The 16,776-nt window shown below is 41.4% G+C and overlaps 1 protein-coding gene across 1 annotated transcript; it reads left to right on the forward strand.

Annotated features, from left to right (window-relative positions):
* Nucleotides 1–2,011: 2,011 nt before the first annotated feature.
* LOC143128134 (uncharacterized) lies at nt 2,012–16,065 on the forward strand. The gene is made up of 4 exons (XM_076289802.1): nt 2,012–2,182; nt 3,407–4,555; nt 14,695–14,718; nt 14,945–16,065. The coding sequence occupies exons 1-4, from the start codon at nt 2,107–2,109 to the stop codon at nt 15,496–15,498; spliced, it is 1,803 nt and encodes a 600-aa protein (XP_076145917.1). The 5' UTR covers nt 2,012–2,106; the 3' UTR covers nt 15,499–16,065.
* Nucleotides 16,066–16,776: the final 711 nt, after the last annotated feature.

A 16,776-nucleotide genomic window follows, 5' to 3' on the forward strand; every position in this document is an offset into this window, starting at 1 on the left:
CAGATGTCTACTTAAGTAAAAGTACTGAAGTACTTGTTTTTAAAAGTACTTGAGTATCAACAGTACAAGAGTAGCCTACATTTTCTAAATATTGCATTACTACTGCCACAGTGCTTACATTTATGTACAGAAACGTCCTACATGGAGTTATGAAAAATGTTAATGTTAATACCTTGTAAAAGGAATTGAAAGTAAAATCAAGTCATTTTCATCTTTTTACCATGTTGCCAGGGATGGGCAGTATTTCTAATACATGTATTTAAAATACGCATTTCAAATACAAAATACTATTTTGTAATTGAAACACTTGAAGCGAAAACTTTCATTAACTTGGCATCCTTCACATGTCAGTTTGACAGTATTCACTTCCCGCTGCATTTTGGTGATATTTTGTGTTCAGTTTGGGGAAACCAATTGTTGTTTCAGTTTTGTTGAGCTATTGAAATGGTCCTGGTTTGTTTTATCAAAAAAACTCCAAAAGTGTGTGTATTTTGCTTAGAAACCAACATTTCTAAAGGGATGCCAATACTTTTGTCAGTGCCTGTAGTAGATTATGAATATCAGCTGGTCTTCTCAATGTATTTCTGCACAGAACTGTTTGCGTCAAGCAGGAAAAAATGGCATACCTTTAATTTTCTAGCTGGGTTGCGGTTGCAGCGCGGTTTGAGCCAGATATGTCGGAGGCAGTGTGACTGCTGTAACCTGTTAACATGGGCGCCGAAAATGAAAATCAACAGGAAACGGAGCCGTTCCACAGATGTTCAAGCTGTAAGTAATATGATGGACGTTATCTTACATTATGCAATTTTCCTTTCCAATTGCACTGTTTAATGCTGTTAACGGTGTGTACAAAGCCAGTGTTGACATTTTTACTAGCACACCCAAAGGCAGGGTCGAAAAAAACAAAAGGGCACTTATCTCATGACGTGGGGTCCCAACCCTACACCAAAACTACAGTGTATCAAGTATGAACAGATTATGAGCCACTGAGCCCCTGGGCACAGATATGAAGAGGGCCCCTTAAATAATGACTTCTGGAAAGTTCTGTGGAAAGAAATGGACCATTTGAGATTTACAAATATGCCATAACCATCAACAGATTTAAGGCATCTTGCTTTGAAAAAAATGCCAATTACAAAGCATGATTATCACAAAGAGCATGACCTGTGTTATTTGAGGGGGCGCCATTCAGATATCAGGGGTGAATAACATAACTTAATATAATTGAGTGGCCCAAGGCCTGTTGAGTAATCCATCCCTAATTAAATAGTTTTCATCCTTAATGAAAATGAACACTGTGTTATTAAGCAATCCCCCCTGAAATATGACAAGTTTTCTCATAACACAAACAGTGAACTAAAATATTTGTGTTATAATAAATAAAAAAAACATTTACAACACTAGAAGGGCACTCATTAAGACACATTCTTTCTTCAACTTATTGTTTGAAGTGGCACTCTAGAAATGAGAAACAATTTTGTCATGTCTAAGACCAGCCAAAAGGACACTTTTGAGGACACTTTAACAGGTTTGTCTTTCAACCATGGAGACATAAAACTTTTATGTGTGAACAAGGAACCTGTGAATCAGCTGAACATTCATGTCCATTTCCATCTCCCACATCAGGAGGGTTTCAGTCTGGCAGTAACTGAGAGACATTTACAATGAACACAGTATACCTTCCTGCTAAATTGTTTTCGCTGACACCTTTTTTCTCTTACACATAGGCTCAAAGAAAGACAATAAAATGCATACCAATAAAATGGCAATGCATACCAATAAAATGCCTCTAGACCCAAGTTCATCACCTTACAAACACTCAGCTAGTGATCATAATGACTATGTGTTTACCTCATGAAACACTGTGTGACCCCTTCACAGTTGGCTAACCCTTCCACACCACAGGAAGAGATAACAGGGAAATAGTGTTATAGTGTTTTTTTTCTGATGTTCTCAGCTGCTGTGACATCCTCATCCTGGTTTGTACGGGTATAAAACCTGTCAAACTCTGTGGGTCTGAATTTCACTGACAGACTCACTCCACATGACAGAGTGGAAAAGATGTCAAGATAATCTGAGCAGCCAGAACAGAAGAGTAGGTGCAGAATGGAGATGACTGAGGGCATCTCTCGACCTGTAGACGCCAGAGATAACCAGGAAGGCCCAGGTCCTCATCACTCTGGTGAGTGTGACATTTCTATTTATTATGACCGCCGCAGGTTTAGTCAGATTTTTTTTTTCTTTTTCGCATGGCCAATTTTTCATCAAGGATTCCCGGGACACTGAAAGACCAGGGTACACGAAACTTGGTGGGCATGTAGCCCCACAAGGATAGCATGGAACCATTGTTTTTCGTTTTGATCTGTAGCCCCCCCCCGCTGGACTGGACCCCCCGAAAGGAGGGTAGTGCGGACACAGTTTTCTGTGAATATCTCGAGAACCGTAGGGTTTAGGAGGACCACCTTTTTTTTGTATGTTGATCTTAAGGGGCCATGTCAACCCATTCCATAATCACTAATTTCATGTACAGTATAGCGCCACCTAGTTAAAAATGAAAAAGTAAAAATGAGGTGTTGTAATCGCCCTGGCTTTGCTGAATTACTGAAGCAAGCAGGCTTAGTTAGTACTTGGATAAGAAACCTCCTTGGAAGAGTAGGTTTCTGCTGGAAGTGGTGTTGGTGGCTGGCCAGTAGGTGGCACTCTTCCCTTTGGCCAAAAGCCACCAAACAAAGATCAATCCCAATGTCCTATTGCAGTGACAGGGACACTGTACTGCAGGAGATGTTTTCCTTTGCATGAATGAGGTCCTGACTCACCATGGTTGTTAAAGATCCCATGGCACTTATTGCAAAGAGTAGGTGCAAAGAGTCCCTGATTTGCTTTATTTATGTACACATACATAAAGACACACACACATGCACACACACATAAAAACACACACACACACAAAGACACGTAAACACACACACACACTACACATGCACACACACTACACATGCACACACACATACATGCACACACACGACACGCACAAACACGCACACATAAACACACATACACACACACACATGCACCCATACAAACACACCTACATACACAACATTATCATTGTGCTGCTGCGCCTATGGTTACTTTGATTTGATTACTGTTTGTCAAGGTCACCAAGTACTGTCGGTACAAAATAAAATGAAACAAACTGGTGCTACTTAGCTCGAGTTGCTGCAGCCAACAGCTAGAGTGGCCAGGCAGCTAGTGCTACACTCTGGGGGCATGATGTTAAAGAGTGTAGCGTAAGCATAAGATAAATTCCAGTTATCAGAGGTTAAATATAATCTCAGTGGGTGATATTGTACTACAGTAGCCTATTGTCCTAATTCTCAGATTATTGCATCTGTTTTATCCACAGGTCCCTTGAAGAGCACTGCTGTGTGTCTGGGTCTACTGTGTGTTCTTCTGCTGTCTGGTGTTGCAGTTCTCAGTTTCAAAATGATGGAGACCCAACAGTCACAGGCCAACTGCACAGAGATGCAGTCAGGTTATGACAATCTGATCAGAGACAAATTACAGTTGCAAGAGAGTTACGACAACTTGAGTAGAGGGAAGATCCAGTTACAGACAAATTATAACAACCTGGATTCTGAAAAATCTAAACTGCAGGCCGGATTTAACAACCTGAATAGAGAGAAATCCCAATTACAGACCAGTTACAACAACGTAACTGAAGAAAAATCACAGTTACAAGATAAGTATAACAACCTATTTAAAGAGAACTCCAAATTACAGAGCAAATGGGAAACTTTGAACGGAGAGAATTCCTTATTACAAGACAGATATCAAAATTTAACAAAAGAGAAATCTAATGTACAGACCATTTACAACAACTTGAATTCAGAACAGTCTAAACTACAGGACAAATATAACAACTTGAATAGAGAGAAATCCCAGTTACAGACTAGCTACAACACCCTGAATTCAGAGAAATCCCAGCTCCAGACCAGATATAACAACCTGACAAAATACAACACCCAACTGCAGACAGGTTACAACAGCCTCAATAAACAGAAGGCCCTTTTGGAAACTAGTTACAACAGCGTAACTGAAGAAAAATCACAGTTACAAGATAAGTATAACAACCTATTTAAAGAGACATTCCAGCTACAGACTAGCTACAACAATCTGAATTCAGAAAAATCCCAGTTGCAGACCAGATACAACAACCTGAATTCAGAGAAACTGCAGCTACAGACCGGTTACAACAACTTGAATTCTGAAAAATCGAAACTGCAGGACAAATGTAATAATCTGAATAGTGAGAAATCCCAGTTGCAGACCAGATTCAACAACCTGAATTCAGAGAAATCACAGCTACAGACCAGTTACAACAACTTGAATTCTGAAAAATCGAAACTGCAGGACAAATTTAACAACCTGAACAGTGAGAAATCCCAGTTGCTGACCAGATTCAACAACCTGAACCGAGAGAAATCCCAGCTACAGGACAGACTGAACACTGTGGCTGAGAGGGAAGCACTAAAGAAGAGATTTTGCAACCCAAGTGAGTGTTTAAACATAATTAGTTGCTTTACCTATCTTATGTTGTGGATGTTATTTTAATGCCAAAGCAACATGTGAAGAGGGGGTGCCTCAATGAAATCCACCCTTGAGTAGTAGCATTATCAAGAACACTGATGTATATGCAGATATATAAATGTATCTGCAGGCAACAGTGGTGACATGTAGACTATGTGGAAGGGATGAATTGGAGAATTAATGATATTTGAAATTTGTGACCCGATTTGTCAAAATTATCCAGTGACCTAAAATTCAAAATTCAGATTTTGGTATCAATGGACAGAGGACACAATAAGCTTTAAATGGTATCATATCTTGAATTGTTGTCAAGATACAGAATTTTGAATTGGTCTCCCGTTATCTTTTTCCAACTGGAAAACTGAGAAAATCGTGTTTAAAGTTACAGGTTACAAGCAGGTACACATAGGATTTGCAGACACTTGAATAATACTTTTTTCCGAAGTTCCGGTGACATGGCGGCAGTTTGAATTGCTGGCCCTCTGAACCCCCCCTGAATGTAATATTGTAACGATTTGATAGCGACACACTCAGTTGTCCAATCAAAGGTTTATTCGCGTAAGCGGGAATCAGCCAAACACATAGACCAAGACACCATTACATATGAAACACAAGGGAAGTCAAGAAAACAAGCACGATACACAAACAGGGTAGTCACATACAATACACCGGGTAAAACACATGAGGTACAACGTAAAGAAAGACTACACAAGCTAACACATACATGACACGGAAAACGCAATTACACTAACTAAAACTGACATTACACAAACCAGCATTCACACACATTGCATTCTGGGAGGCTAGCACTTAGTCCAAAAGGCACCGACGTTACACAGCCCCCTCGCGAACTATTGCCGTCCTCGGCAATATCTCCTCACTTAGCCATTGCCATAACGTCGGTGTGGGCATTCACTCGCTCAGTCCATCAGTCTGTGGTACCGGCAACAACACGTGGGGTGCACACGCCGCAGGAGCTCACTCAACGGGGAGCCACGCTGCTAGCAATCCAGTGCGGGCGTGCTAGCAGCCACGTGGCCGTCCCCGCTCGTCACCAGCTCCCTCTCAGCAGCCGCCCTCAGGCTGCACTTTCCGCGGCGTGTCACCGCGGCACTCCTCCTCTCCTGGCGGGGCCCTAGGTGGCCTTTCCAACCGTCGACTGTGGCACCAAGCACCGGAACTCACGGGTCAACTGTCGCTCCACTCCACAGTTGCACCGACCAGGATAGGCAGGCACCAGCTCCGCTGCAGCCGGACCACGCTGAGCTCTCAGGCCGTCAGCTACCGGTTTCGGCATCCCCTCCTCGCGCTGCCTCCTCGCAGAGCTGTCCTCCTTTGCTCCCGGCCCGCTCCACTCCGTCATGGTCACGACGAAGGCTTGACCCCCCTCTTCTGCCTCGTGCTATCTCCCAACACAGCGAACCTTTCTTTTTTTTTTCTCTGGCGCCGGCCAACAGGCCAACTAGAATGGGCGCCCACACAGCACGGTGCCTCTCACACGCACCCAAACGTTTTTAAAGTTCAGAGTTCAGAGGGCCTTTCCGTCGAGGCTGCCCCACCGTCGTGAGTTCACTGCCACCAGCGGCTCCGCCAACCGTCCATCGTCCAGGAACCTCTTCCTCGCCGATCGCCCTCGGCTCTGCTCACGCGTCGCGGTTCGCCGTGGAGTCAGCGCCCAGGCCAGCGTCGTCTTCTCCGCGACCGCTTCTTCAGGCCCCTCTTCCGGCAAGATCTCCTCCCATGGCAGCAGGCAGGTCCAGGCGACAGCTCCTCTCCTCCGGCGGCAGTAACAACAGAAGGCCTCAAGCTCTTTAGCAGTCCTTACAAGGGCTCTCTCTGGATCCTCTTGCGTGGGCCTCCACCCAATGGTATGGTCTTCCATTCCCAGCTTCTCTCGCTGAGCGGAGGCCATGTTCGAAAGTCGCTTCTGACACCAATGTAACGATTTGATAGCAACACACTCAGTTGTCCAATCAAAGGTTTATTCGCGTAAGCGAACACATAGACCAAGACACCATTACATATGAAACACAAGGGAAGTCAAGAAAACAAGCACGATACACAAGCAGGGTAGTCACATACAATACACCGGGTAAAACACATGAGGTACAACGTAAAGAAAGACTACACAAGCTAACACATACATGACACGGAAAACGCAATTACACTAACTAAAACCGACATCACACAAACCAGCATTCACACACATTGCATTCTGGGAGGCTAGCACTCAGTCCAAAAGGCACCGACGTTACAATATTATTTAATGATATAAACTAACTAGGCCTACGAGATATCCGTCATGAGCTTCAAGTAGATTGATGGACCTCCGCTCAGGTACCTCTTTGGAATTAAAAACACGGGAGAAGAAAGTCACGCGAACTAACGCAGACGAATTGTTGAGTCTCACTCCCTACTCGTCAAAGGTCTGACGCATGGTCAAGGGTTCTTGGTGTCAAATTCCAACGAGAAATGTGTACCTTCTGCATTGTTTTCCGACGTGGGGGTCCGTCAGATAGACATTCATGTTAATCCCTCATCGTCAAATATAGACGAAAGGAAATAAATGTCCATCAAAGGTGATGCCGTCACGTTAGACTAATGATTTGTTTGAAATGATCTAAAAACAAAAATCGCAGACCATCAGAGCCATAGGCTACCTTAGGTTACTTTGATCTTGCATAATTTTATTCAGCTTTGGTGTAGGTAACGTAAGGTAAAATAATAATAATAATAATAACAATAATCTCTAACTAAACTAACACGCGCATATTTCTGTATTGCGACCATTGTAGCCTACAGTTGTAACAGCGCGTAACAGTCGTTTTACTCCCCGTATGCGCTCATTATAATAGGCTCTGCTCCTGCCTAGATTCGAACTCAGAACTGCCTGAAAGTTGCAGACCTGTTCTGGAAATACGTGCATTAACCCACTCGACTGTCAGACAACGCTATCTGCTTCGAGTAGGACTGAGGAGTGTACTGTACTGTACTGTGTACTGAGGACTGTACAGTCCTACCTAATAGGCCTACTCGAAGCAGATAGCGTTGTCTACGTTTTCCACGTCGGAAAACAACGCAGAAGGTACACCTTTCTCGTTGGAATTTGACGCCAAGGACCCTTGACCATGCGTCAGACCTTTGACGAGTAGGGAGTGAGATTGGGTTGGATCATCATACCAAGCACACTCGCTGTTTAAAGTCATACACCACGGTAAACTAAAACTAAAATGTTACAAAGGTGGCAAAAATAATATATATAGAGTGTGTCAGTGACGCCACTTCCACTTGCCTCCATGGGACCTATCTTTCAAAAAATTTTGAACGCCAGTCTATGGCGAAAAAGAAATTATTTTCTGGTCCCGGTTGACTTGTGCCTTGAATTACCCATATGATGTTTGTCAATTTTAAAGACAATTTTTCATGTAAAGACATTTGCAGTTTGTTTCGTAACTATTCAATTACAACATTGTGAAAGATCGTAATTCCAACGACTACAAACCCATCAGTCGCGCTAGTGACGTTAGCTCATTCACAGCCACACTAGATTGTACAAGCATACCAGCAACAGGTCTTAATTGGGCTTTCCTTGCCGATGAAAATACCATGAGTCAGAGGATTAAACACATCAGGTAAGTTGTATTCGTCCATAGACTGTACATTAGATACTGTTAAGTTACATAGCAGGCAGCAAGATGCAACGTTAACTAGCATAACAGCTATCAGCTAGCTTCTAATCTTATCGTTTCATTACGTTGGTGACGTACATCGTTCGAGAGGAGAGATGTAGTCCACTGAGCGGATTCGTACAAAACCAACATAACTTTTAAAGTCTATCGAACAACAGTACTTTCTTGACGTGAAAAATTATCTTTTAAATTCACACACATCATATGTGAAATTCGTGGCACAATTCAAATGGGACCAAAAAATAATTGTTATCTCTCCATTAACTCCCGTTCATATTTTTTTGAAAGACAGGTCCCTTGTAGCGGAAGTAAAACGGAAGTCACTTGGACACTCAGCCATGACATTACTAGGCTATGAATCGTTCGTTCATTTTTTTTTGGGGGGGGGGGGTGGGGGGGTTACAAACTTATTCAAAATCATCCCCCCCTCTGGTTTTTTCACAAATCGCACCCTGAGCTTAATGCACGCACAACTTTGGTTTGAGCAGGAGAGAGAATAACAATGAATGGATGCAGCAACTACAGAACAGACATGCATCTCATATGCATAATGAATGATTGCTGATTGAAGAATTGTGCAAAGCAGTTTCACACAAGTGTATCAGAGATTCAGACTTATGCAAGGAATCTATATCACCTTTGAAAATATGTTTTCCTTTTATTTAGCACAGGAAAACCAATAGAGTTTGGGGTTTTTGAATGACATCTGTGTTAACTGTTTTGCAAAAGGGTGTGAAAAATGTGTGAACCCAATGAAAATGTGTGAACATATTCGCAAGAGATGAAGAAAGTGTTCATGAAGACCAAGTGGGTCCCAGCAATCGAGAAAAACTGTAACCGTTCTTCTATAATGTCATAACCGGTTACCATTTAGAGAAGAGGCCTTGAAATGATTCTGTTTTCAGTCCCTGTAAAGAACCAAAGCAACAATAACAAAATCTCGAATAAAGGAACATGTGTGTACGCATCACCAATACAGTAGCCTCTGTGAGCATTTCATGGGGCTATCAAGCAGGTCTTCATTGGTGTTTTATTGAATTAGAAATGTCTCCGGACCCCCTTAAAGTTTTGATCTAACACGTTTTCAATTTCTGATGGCCTTGGCTGTTGTACTGCTCATCCAGTTCTATGGTGATATGTTGGCCTTTTGACAGTTTCAATTCATAGAAAGTTGCTGAGAATTGACCCATGGTGCGATATGAATTTATGAAGAATATATGCAGTAAAGGAACTTTGATGACCGAGCTGCCTGCCCTATAAAAAAAGGTGATTGGACAACAGTTCAGGACCATTCGATTCTGCTGACCATTCCTTTCCATTTAAATCTACCTCGTCAGGAGGGTTTTAGTAAGTCAGTAACCTTCAGTAGCCTAACTTTTTTGTCAACTAGTTGACCTCTTTTTGAAATTTTGGTCATTATGGTATTTTGGATGGCATACGAGCACACACACAAACACACAGACACACACAGGCACATTGAACCACACCTCAATGGACACATGCACTCACACACTTCACATTATAGTGTGAGGTAGCAAACAGGGCTGTGTAGCTATTACATTCTAGACCAAACCCTCTCTGACAATGAACTCTGCTGTGTGCTGATTCCTTCCCGTTAGAGGAAGAGTGGATTGGGGTTAATTAAGTGTAAACTTTAAATGTTTATGTGTGAACAAGACGATGGGAACACGTGAATCAGCTGACCATGCATGTCCATTTCCAACTGCCTCGTCAGGAGGGTTTCAGTCTGTCAGAAACCAGGAATTAGGGTATAATAGTGTTTTTTTCTGATGTTCTCAGCTGCAGAACACACGATTACAAACTTATTCAAAATCATACCCCCCTCTGGTTTTTTCACAAATCGCACCCTGTGTGTAACAACCTGAATAGAGAGAAATCCCAATTACAGACCAGCTATAACAACCTGACAAAATACAACACCCAACTGCAGACAGGTTACAACAGCCTCAATAAACAGAGGGCCCTTTTGGAAACCAGTTACAGCAATGTAACTGAAGAGAAAGCACAGTTACAGGATAAGTATAACAACCTATTTAAAGAGAACTCCAAATTACAGAGCAACTGGGAAACTTTGAACACAGATAATTCCTTGTTACAAGACAGATATCAGAACTTGACTGGAGAAAAATCTCAGTTACAAACCAGCTACAACAACTTGAATTTTGAGAAATTCCAGCTACATACCAATTACAACAACCTAAATTCTGAAAAATCTAAACTCCAGGACAGATTTAACAACCTGAATAGAGAGAAATCTCAGTTACCGACTAGCTACAACAACCTGAATTCAGAGAAATCTCAGTTACAAACCAGCTACAACAACCTGAATGCGGAGAAATCCCAGCTCCAGACCAGATACAACAACCTGGATTCAGAGAAATCCCAGTTGCAGACCAGTTACAACAACCTGAATTCAGAGAAATTGGAGCTCCAGACACGATACAACAATATAAACAGAGAAAAAACTCAGTTACAGGACAGACTGAACACTGTGATTGCCGAGAGGGATGCACCACAGAAGAGATTTTATAACTTGAGTGAGTGTTGCTTTACATATTTTATGTTGTGGATGATATTTTAATGCAAAAGCAACATGTGAGGAGGGGGTGCCTCAATGAAATCCTCTCTTGAATAGTAGTGTTATCAAGAACTCCTGAATTTCCCCTTGGGGATCAATAAAGTATATATCTATCTATCTATCTATCTAACACTGATGTATATGCAGATGTATCAGCACGACATATAGACTATGTGGGAGGGATGAATTGTGGAATTAATGATATTTCAGAAAAGCAGGACTCAAATGGACATCGAAAGTCAGATGGAAAGCCAATAGACAGGGCCTTGTTGGTGGTCATTTTCAACTTGACTTTTAGCCTAAATTACATATTAGGGCTGTGATCTCTTGTCACCTGCTGTCAAAATGGTGTTTTGTCCTGCAAGTGTAAAATATTAGCCTGATGTAGTCATACTCAATTCTAGTCAGAATATGAGTCTGATACTGCTCCATTGGGACGTAATTATGGGGCGTGTTTCAACCGATACAGGGGGGGAATGCCTCTGCACTCAATTGGATAGACCTAACCAATCAGAGCAACGAAATAGCTTACCGTGAGGTGTAGGAAGAAAACACACAAACCATCCTTCTTCTCCACAAATGCCTTAAGATTGTTTTCTGGTCTTTTGTAAAAGGTGAGGTTTTATCATGTTTTCAGTGATAAAACCTCATTAAATAATATGCATTTTCCGTATGGGGTCTTAAAAGCCATGTATCCTTCTAGACACAGCGTTTTTGTTTCAAACATAAGCCTAATCTAAGCGTGCTCAGATGACGTGATAGACCAGGCGCTGTTGCTCACCTGTCCATCATCGTAAAGCCCGATTTGATTGGTCCGCCCGATTTAGGGCAAGCATACTTGCTCCACAATGGAGCAATACCAGACCGAACTTCCCGACCTCAAATGTTGTGGGCGGGACTAATTTCGGAATGGCACCCAGGCTAGTAAAATATACCATTTTGAGCATTCAACATGAACTGTGTGTTCAGTGTGCTGAGTGACAGAGGACAGGTTAGCATACTGTATGGTTACGCTTATTACTATTATGGAAATGTTATTTATCTTAGCTTAAAGTCGCCTACCAATGGTTGTTTGTTGAATGTCTTTTGATGACTTTTGATTCAGTTGTCAAAGTATTTCCCTACCTTAAAGGAACACGCCACCCAATGTCAGTAGTAATATATGTTCTTACCTTAACTTTCACGAGTTGAGTCATACCTCTCCCGTGTCGGTACGTGCACTCAAACGCTCTGGTGCGCAGCGCGAATGTGTTAGCATGTTGCTATGCTAGCGGGCTCAGATGTAGCCATAGAGAGAGGAAGATAGCAGTAATAAAAAACATCCACGTTTTCCCTACTTAAATAAAGTTGCACGAGTAGTTGATAAAAATGTGTAAGGTCACACAACATGAAACGTGGCGATTTTCCAAGCGAATAAACAGGAGAACTACAATGTGTGGCGCAATAGCACTTGGGAGTACTTCGACCTAGCGTAGTAATATTAAATATAGCCGCAAGCGGCAATGGCGGGCCCGAGCACCTGACATGTCGGAATCCAACAAAGCACCGACGTGGTGCATTTGTGAAATGTACATATTTGATGCGTGTGCTATTTGTTTTTGTTTTATTTTCTGCCACATGTACTTGCTTGGCCAGGTGGGGGCGCAATGCAAGGCAGGCCCATTGGGTGTCATCATAATCATAATATATTTTAACCTGAGAAATTTCAGACCATTCATTTTAAGCAAAGAACATTTCTGATACACTTTTTGGTTGGCCAGATGGTGGCGCTATGTTAGGCATGGAAATTACACATGTGAATATCATCACAATAATGATATCCAATTTTTTTGTAAACTTTCAGATCAATCACTTAAGGCATTGTCCATTTCTGGCACATTTCCTGCTTTACCAAGTGGTGGCGCTATGCCAGGCAGGCCCATCGGGTGTCTGGATATCATCATAATCATAATATCTATTAACATGAGAAGTTTCAGACCATTTATTCAAAGCATAGAGCATTTCTGACACATTTCCTGCTTGGCCAGATGGTGGCGCTATGCTAGGCCTGTGAATTACGAATGTGAATACCATCACAATAATGATATCTGATATTTTATAAAGTTTCAGATCAATCACTTAAGGCATTGTCCATTTCTGGCACATTTCCTGCTTGGCCAGGTGGTGGCGCTATGTCAGGCAGGCCCATTGGGTGTCTGGATATCATCATAATCATGATATCTATTAACCTGAGAAGTTTCAGACCATTCATTCAATGCACTGTGATTTATGACACATTTCCTGTTTATGTGGTGAGATATTAAAATCATCAACATAGCCAATGTAGGACTTGAGCCTTTTTTTTTTTTTTTATAAATGTTTTTATTATTTTAGTTATAGACAGAACATAGCACATATTGACAAAACAGTCATCACGGTCATGAATGTAATTAGTTCAATACAGAGTATACAAAATAAACTGAAAAGAAAACAATGATCAAGGTTTACAAAAGTATACAGCAATAGGAGTTTGTCAGACTTCGCCCTTTATGTACAATAGCAGAGGGTCCCAGATCTTGTCATAGTATTTCAACTTATCAATGTTGTGATACCTGATCCTTTCAAGGCTTAAAATATTCCCCATTTCCCTTAACCACATTTCATAGCGCCTCGATATTAAAGAAACGCCATTCATTCCGAAAGTCCACCGCACAACAGTGCAACGTGCATGTTCACATTTTTAGTAACAACCGCCAAACTTGCTTGCTTGCCTTACACATCTAAGTTTTCCAACTATTTTTCTTACCTTCTTTTTTCCGCTGTGGATGTTATTGAGCTTGTAAGTTTTAGCTCTTACGTTCTGAACATCTCGCACTGCCATCGCCCGATGTCATTTCTGAGTCATATCACTCCATACAGTGGCGCCGGCAGGCGTAATGCGTTTTATTTGGAGACTGTTTTGCGCGACAGAGACTGAGTTTGCTGCTGATATTCTGGGGATAGGCTACAACATAGCCAATGTAGGACTTTAGCCTTTTAATATATTTGCTGCATTGGATCAGTCTTTCTAGAACAGGCAAGAGCTTTCTAGCCTCACGTCAGCAGCGCCGCATCACCCATATACATTAAAACAACCAGCGGATGGCGGGCGGGTGCGGTTTTTAAAATTGGTCAAAAAACTGTGGTGCGGATGGATGGCGGATGGATGATAAGTTTTGCTATGCAGTTACGGTTGAAATAATAGCCCATCCGTGCATCTCTAGTGTGTGTGCCTCTCTCTCGCTCAGAGAGGGAGGCTGAGGGGTCGATCAAGCATGGATTCTAAACTCTGTGGTGGATAGGATCTACAATTAGGTGTTAATTAATATTACTACGCTAGGTCGAAGTACTCCCAAGTGCTATTGCGCCACACATTGTAGTTCTCCTGTTTATTTGCTTGGAAAATCGCCACGTTTCATGTTGTGTGAGCTTACACATTTTTATCAACTACTCGTGCAACTGTATTTAAGTAGGGAAAACGTGGATGTTTTTTATTACTGCTATCTTCCTCTCTCTATGGCGACGTCTGAGCCCGCTAGCATAGCAACATGCTGCATGCAACATTCGCGCCGCGCACCAGAGCGTTTGAGTGCACGTACCGACGCGGGAGAGGTATGACTCAACTCGCGAAAGTTAAGGTAAGAATATATATTACTACTGACATTGGGTGGCGTGTTCCTTTAAATTGCACAAATTTGAACTGTAATTAGGGATTAGTATCAGCTTGTTTGTACAAGCATGAGAGACGGAGTGTGCTAAGGAGTGTGCTAAACTTTTCTTTTACTCTTTTTCACACAGGGATGCAAATTACTCAATATGCAGGTAAGTCATTTGTGATTTAGAAAGGATTTGATTGGGTTATAAGTCCTTGAATTGGTGCTTACCCATGTAGTGTAGCTGTTTTTGCAATGAATGTGACTCTGTCTCCAATGAATAGGCTAAGTTGCCCAAGTTGACAGTGACAGTGGACAAAGATTTCCATGTTACCAAAACTAAATTTTAGATAAAGATATCACACTTTGTTGTATGGGCCTGTAATCTCTTGCAGTGGACGTGACTCTGGATCCAGATACAGCTAATCCTCATCTTATCCTGTCTGCTGATAAGAAACAAGTGAAGTTTGGAGCCACAGAACAGCACTACACTGAAAATTCAAAGAGGTTTAGAGATTTGTATGCCGTCCTGGGAAAGCAGAGTCTCTCCTCTGGTAGATTTTACTATGAGGTGCAGGTCAGTGGGAATACTGGATGGACAGCAGGGGTTGTCAGAGAGTCCATTGTCAGGAAGGAAAGCATTAAACCGAGTCCTGTGAAAGGACACTGGACAATAAAGATGTCAAATGGAAATGAGTACATTGCACAGGCTGGTCCTGATGTTCCCCTTCCACTTCAAGAGAGTCCAGAGAGGGTGGGGGTGTTTGTGGATTATGACGCAGGTTTGGTCTCTTTCTATGATGCAGACAGATGGAATCTGATCTACTCATACAGAGGTGTTGTCTTCAGTGACAAAATCTATCCAATGTTAAACCCCCATGGCATAACTAAAGATGGCAAAAACTCAGCTCCACTGATCCTCATCAGCCCAGTCAACTCTGTTAAGTGAGGCTATTAATCTCTCCATTTTTGTGTTAGTGAAGTGTTACACAGTTCTAATCACCAGCTTTAATATCAGTTTAATGTTTCCCTTACCTTTCCTCTCTTATATATTACGACAATACTGATTACTAGCTAATCCATCTCCTCTACTAGTACAAATGTTGCATATTGGTTTTTTTTTTGGCCAACAACTCTTTTGCCATTTCAGCATTAGGATAATGAAGCAACACTTTAAACTAACATTTATTTTTTAACATTTTATTTTGAATTTACAACTGGTTTTAATGTTTTTATTACATTGAGGTCAAGACTGTAAACTTGTTTGTTGGGTCACCAGGTGGCTGAAATGACGATATTGTATAAGCCTATAGTTTTCTTTCTTGCAGGTTTAATGCCTATAGATTGCTATTGATGCCTAATTTTGTCTACAAATACTGAAATCTTGAAGAAGACAAAGACTAAGATTACTAGTATTAAAAGCAAAAGTAGACTGATATCATATAGATGAAAGCACAGCATTATAAAAAAAACATGTATGCCTGTGTACAGTATATATAAATGTAAAGATCACTTAATATTGCCCTTATTATTAAAAGTGACTTTGCAATTTGCCCTCTGCTTCCATTTATCTCAATCAATGCAATAGAGGATATTTCAAACCTCCATCAACAATAGTTACAATGGCTATGACATGAATGATTATAAATAACTCAAATGGTAATAGTATGTCATTATGCAGCCTATCTGTGGTATATTATTGTGAGCTAAGTAATATAGAATAACTACCACATACACACACACACACACACACACCCACACACACAAACAAAAACACACAGGTGTCTGATTGGAGTGACACCAGAAAACCTGGCAGTAAAATTCTGAGAAATAGCCCTCTGGTGAGACTACTTAAAATACTGAAGCTGTCCTCTGACAAGTCTGAATCCAGTTTTATAATACACCTCCACTGATAAGATTATGGATAGAAATGTACCCAAAAGGTCAATGCTGTTATGTCTCTCAGTAACTTGTGTTTTATACTGATGTGAAGCCATTCAATATACACAATACATCTGTAGTCCTCTCATACAGGTCATAATAGAGCAGAGCATGAGAAAAGCAGAACAAGCATATGCATTTTTATACATGCAAACATCTCAACAGCAAACACAAAATGGTGTTGCATCCTAATAACAGTGTGAAACAGTACAGACCTACTTTGCAGCATTCTTGTCTATCTTTCTAGACACAAGGGCAAATTCACTGTCTGTGGAATGTTAATAAA

This window comes from Alosa pseudoharengus, unplaced genomic scaffold, assembly GCF_046254945.1.
Source record: "Alosa pseudoharengus isolate Yale_2024_CS ecotype anadromous, Long Island Sound unplaced genomic scaffold, YU_APseudo_1.1 YU_APseudo_1.1_scf_17, whole genome shotgun sequence".
Classification (NCBI taxonomy): Eukaryota; Metazoa; Chordata; class Actinopteri; order Clupeiformes; family Clupeidae; genus Alosa; species Alosa pseudoharengus.

Excerpts from the sequence above, each read along its gene's own strand:
- LOC143128134 (XM_076289802.1), top strand. The coding sequence starts at position 2,107 with ATGGAGATGACTGAGGGCATCTCTCGACCTGTAGACGCCAGAGATAAC. Across the intron at positions 2,183-3,406 it reads CCCAGGTCCTCATCACTCTG|GTCCCTTGAAGAGCACTGCT; the intron begins GTGAGTGTGACA and ends TTTTATCCACAG. Across the intron at positions 14,719-14,944 it reads GCAAATTACTCAATATGCAG|TGGACGTGACTCTGGATCCA; the intron begins GTAAGTCATTTG and ends AATCTCTTGCAG.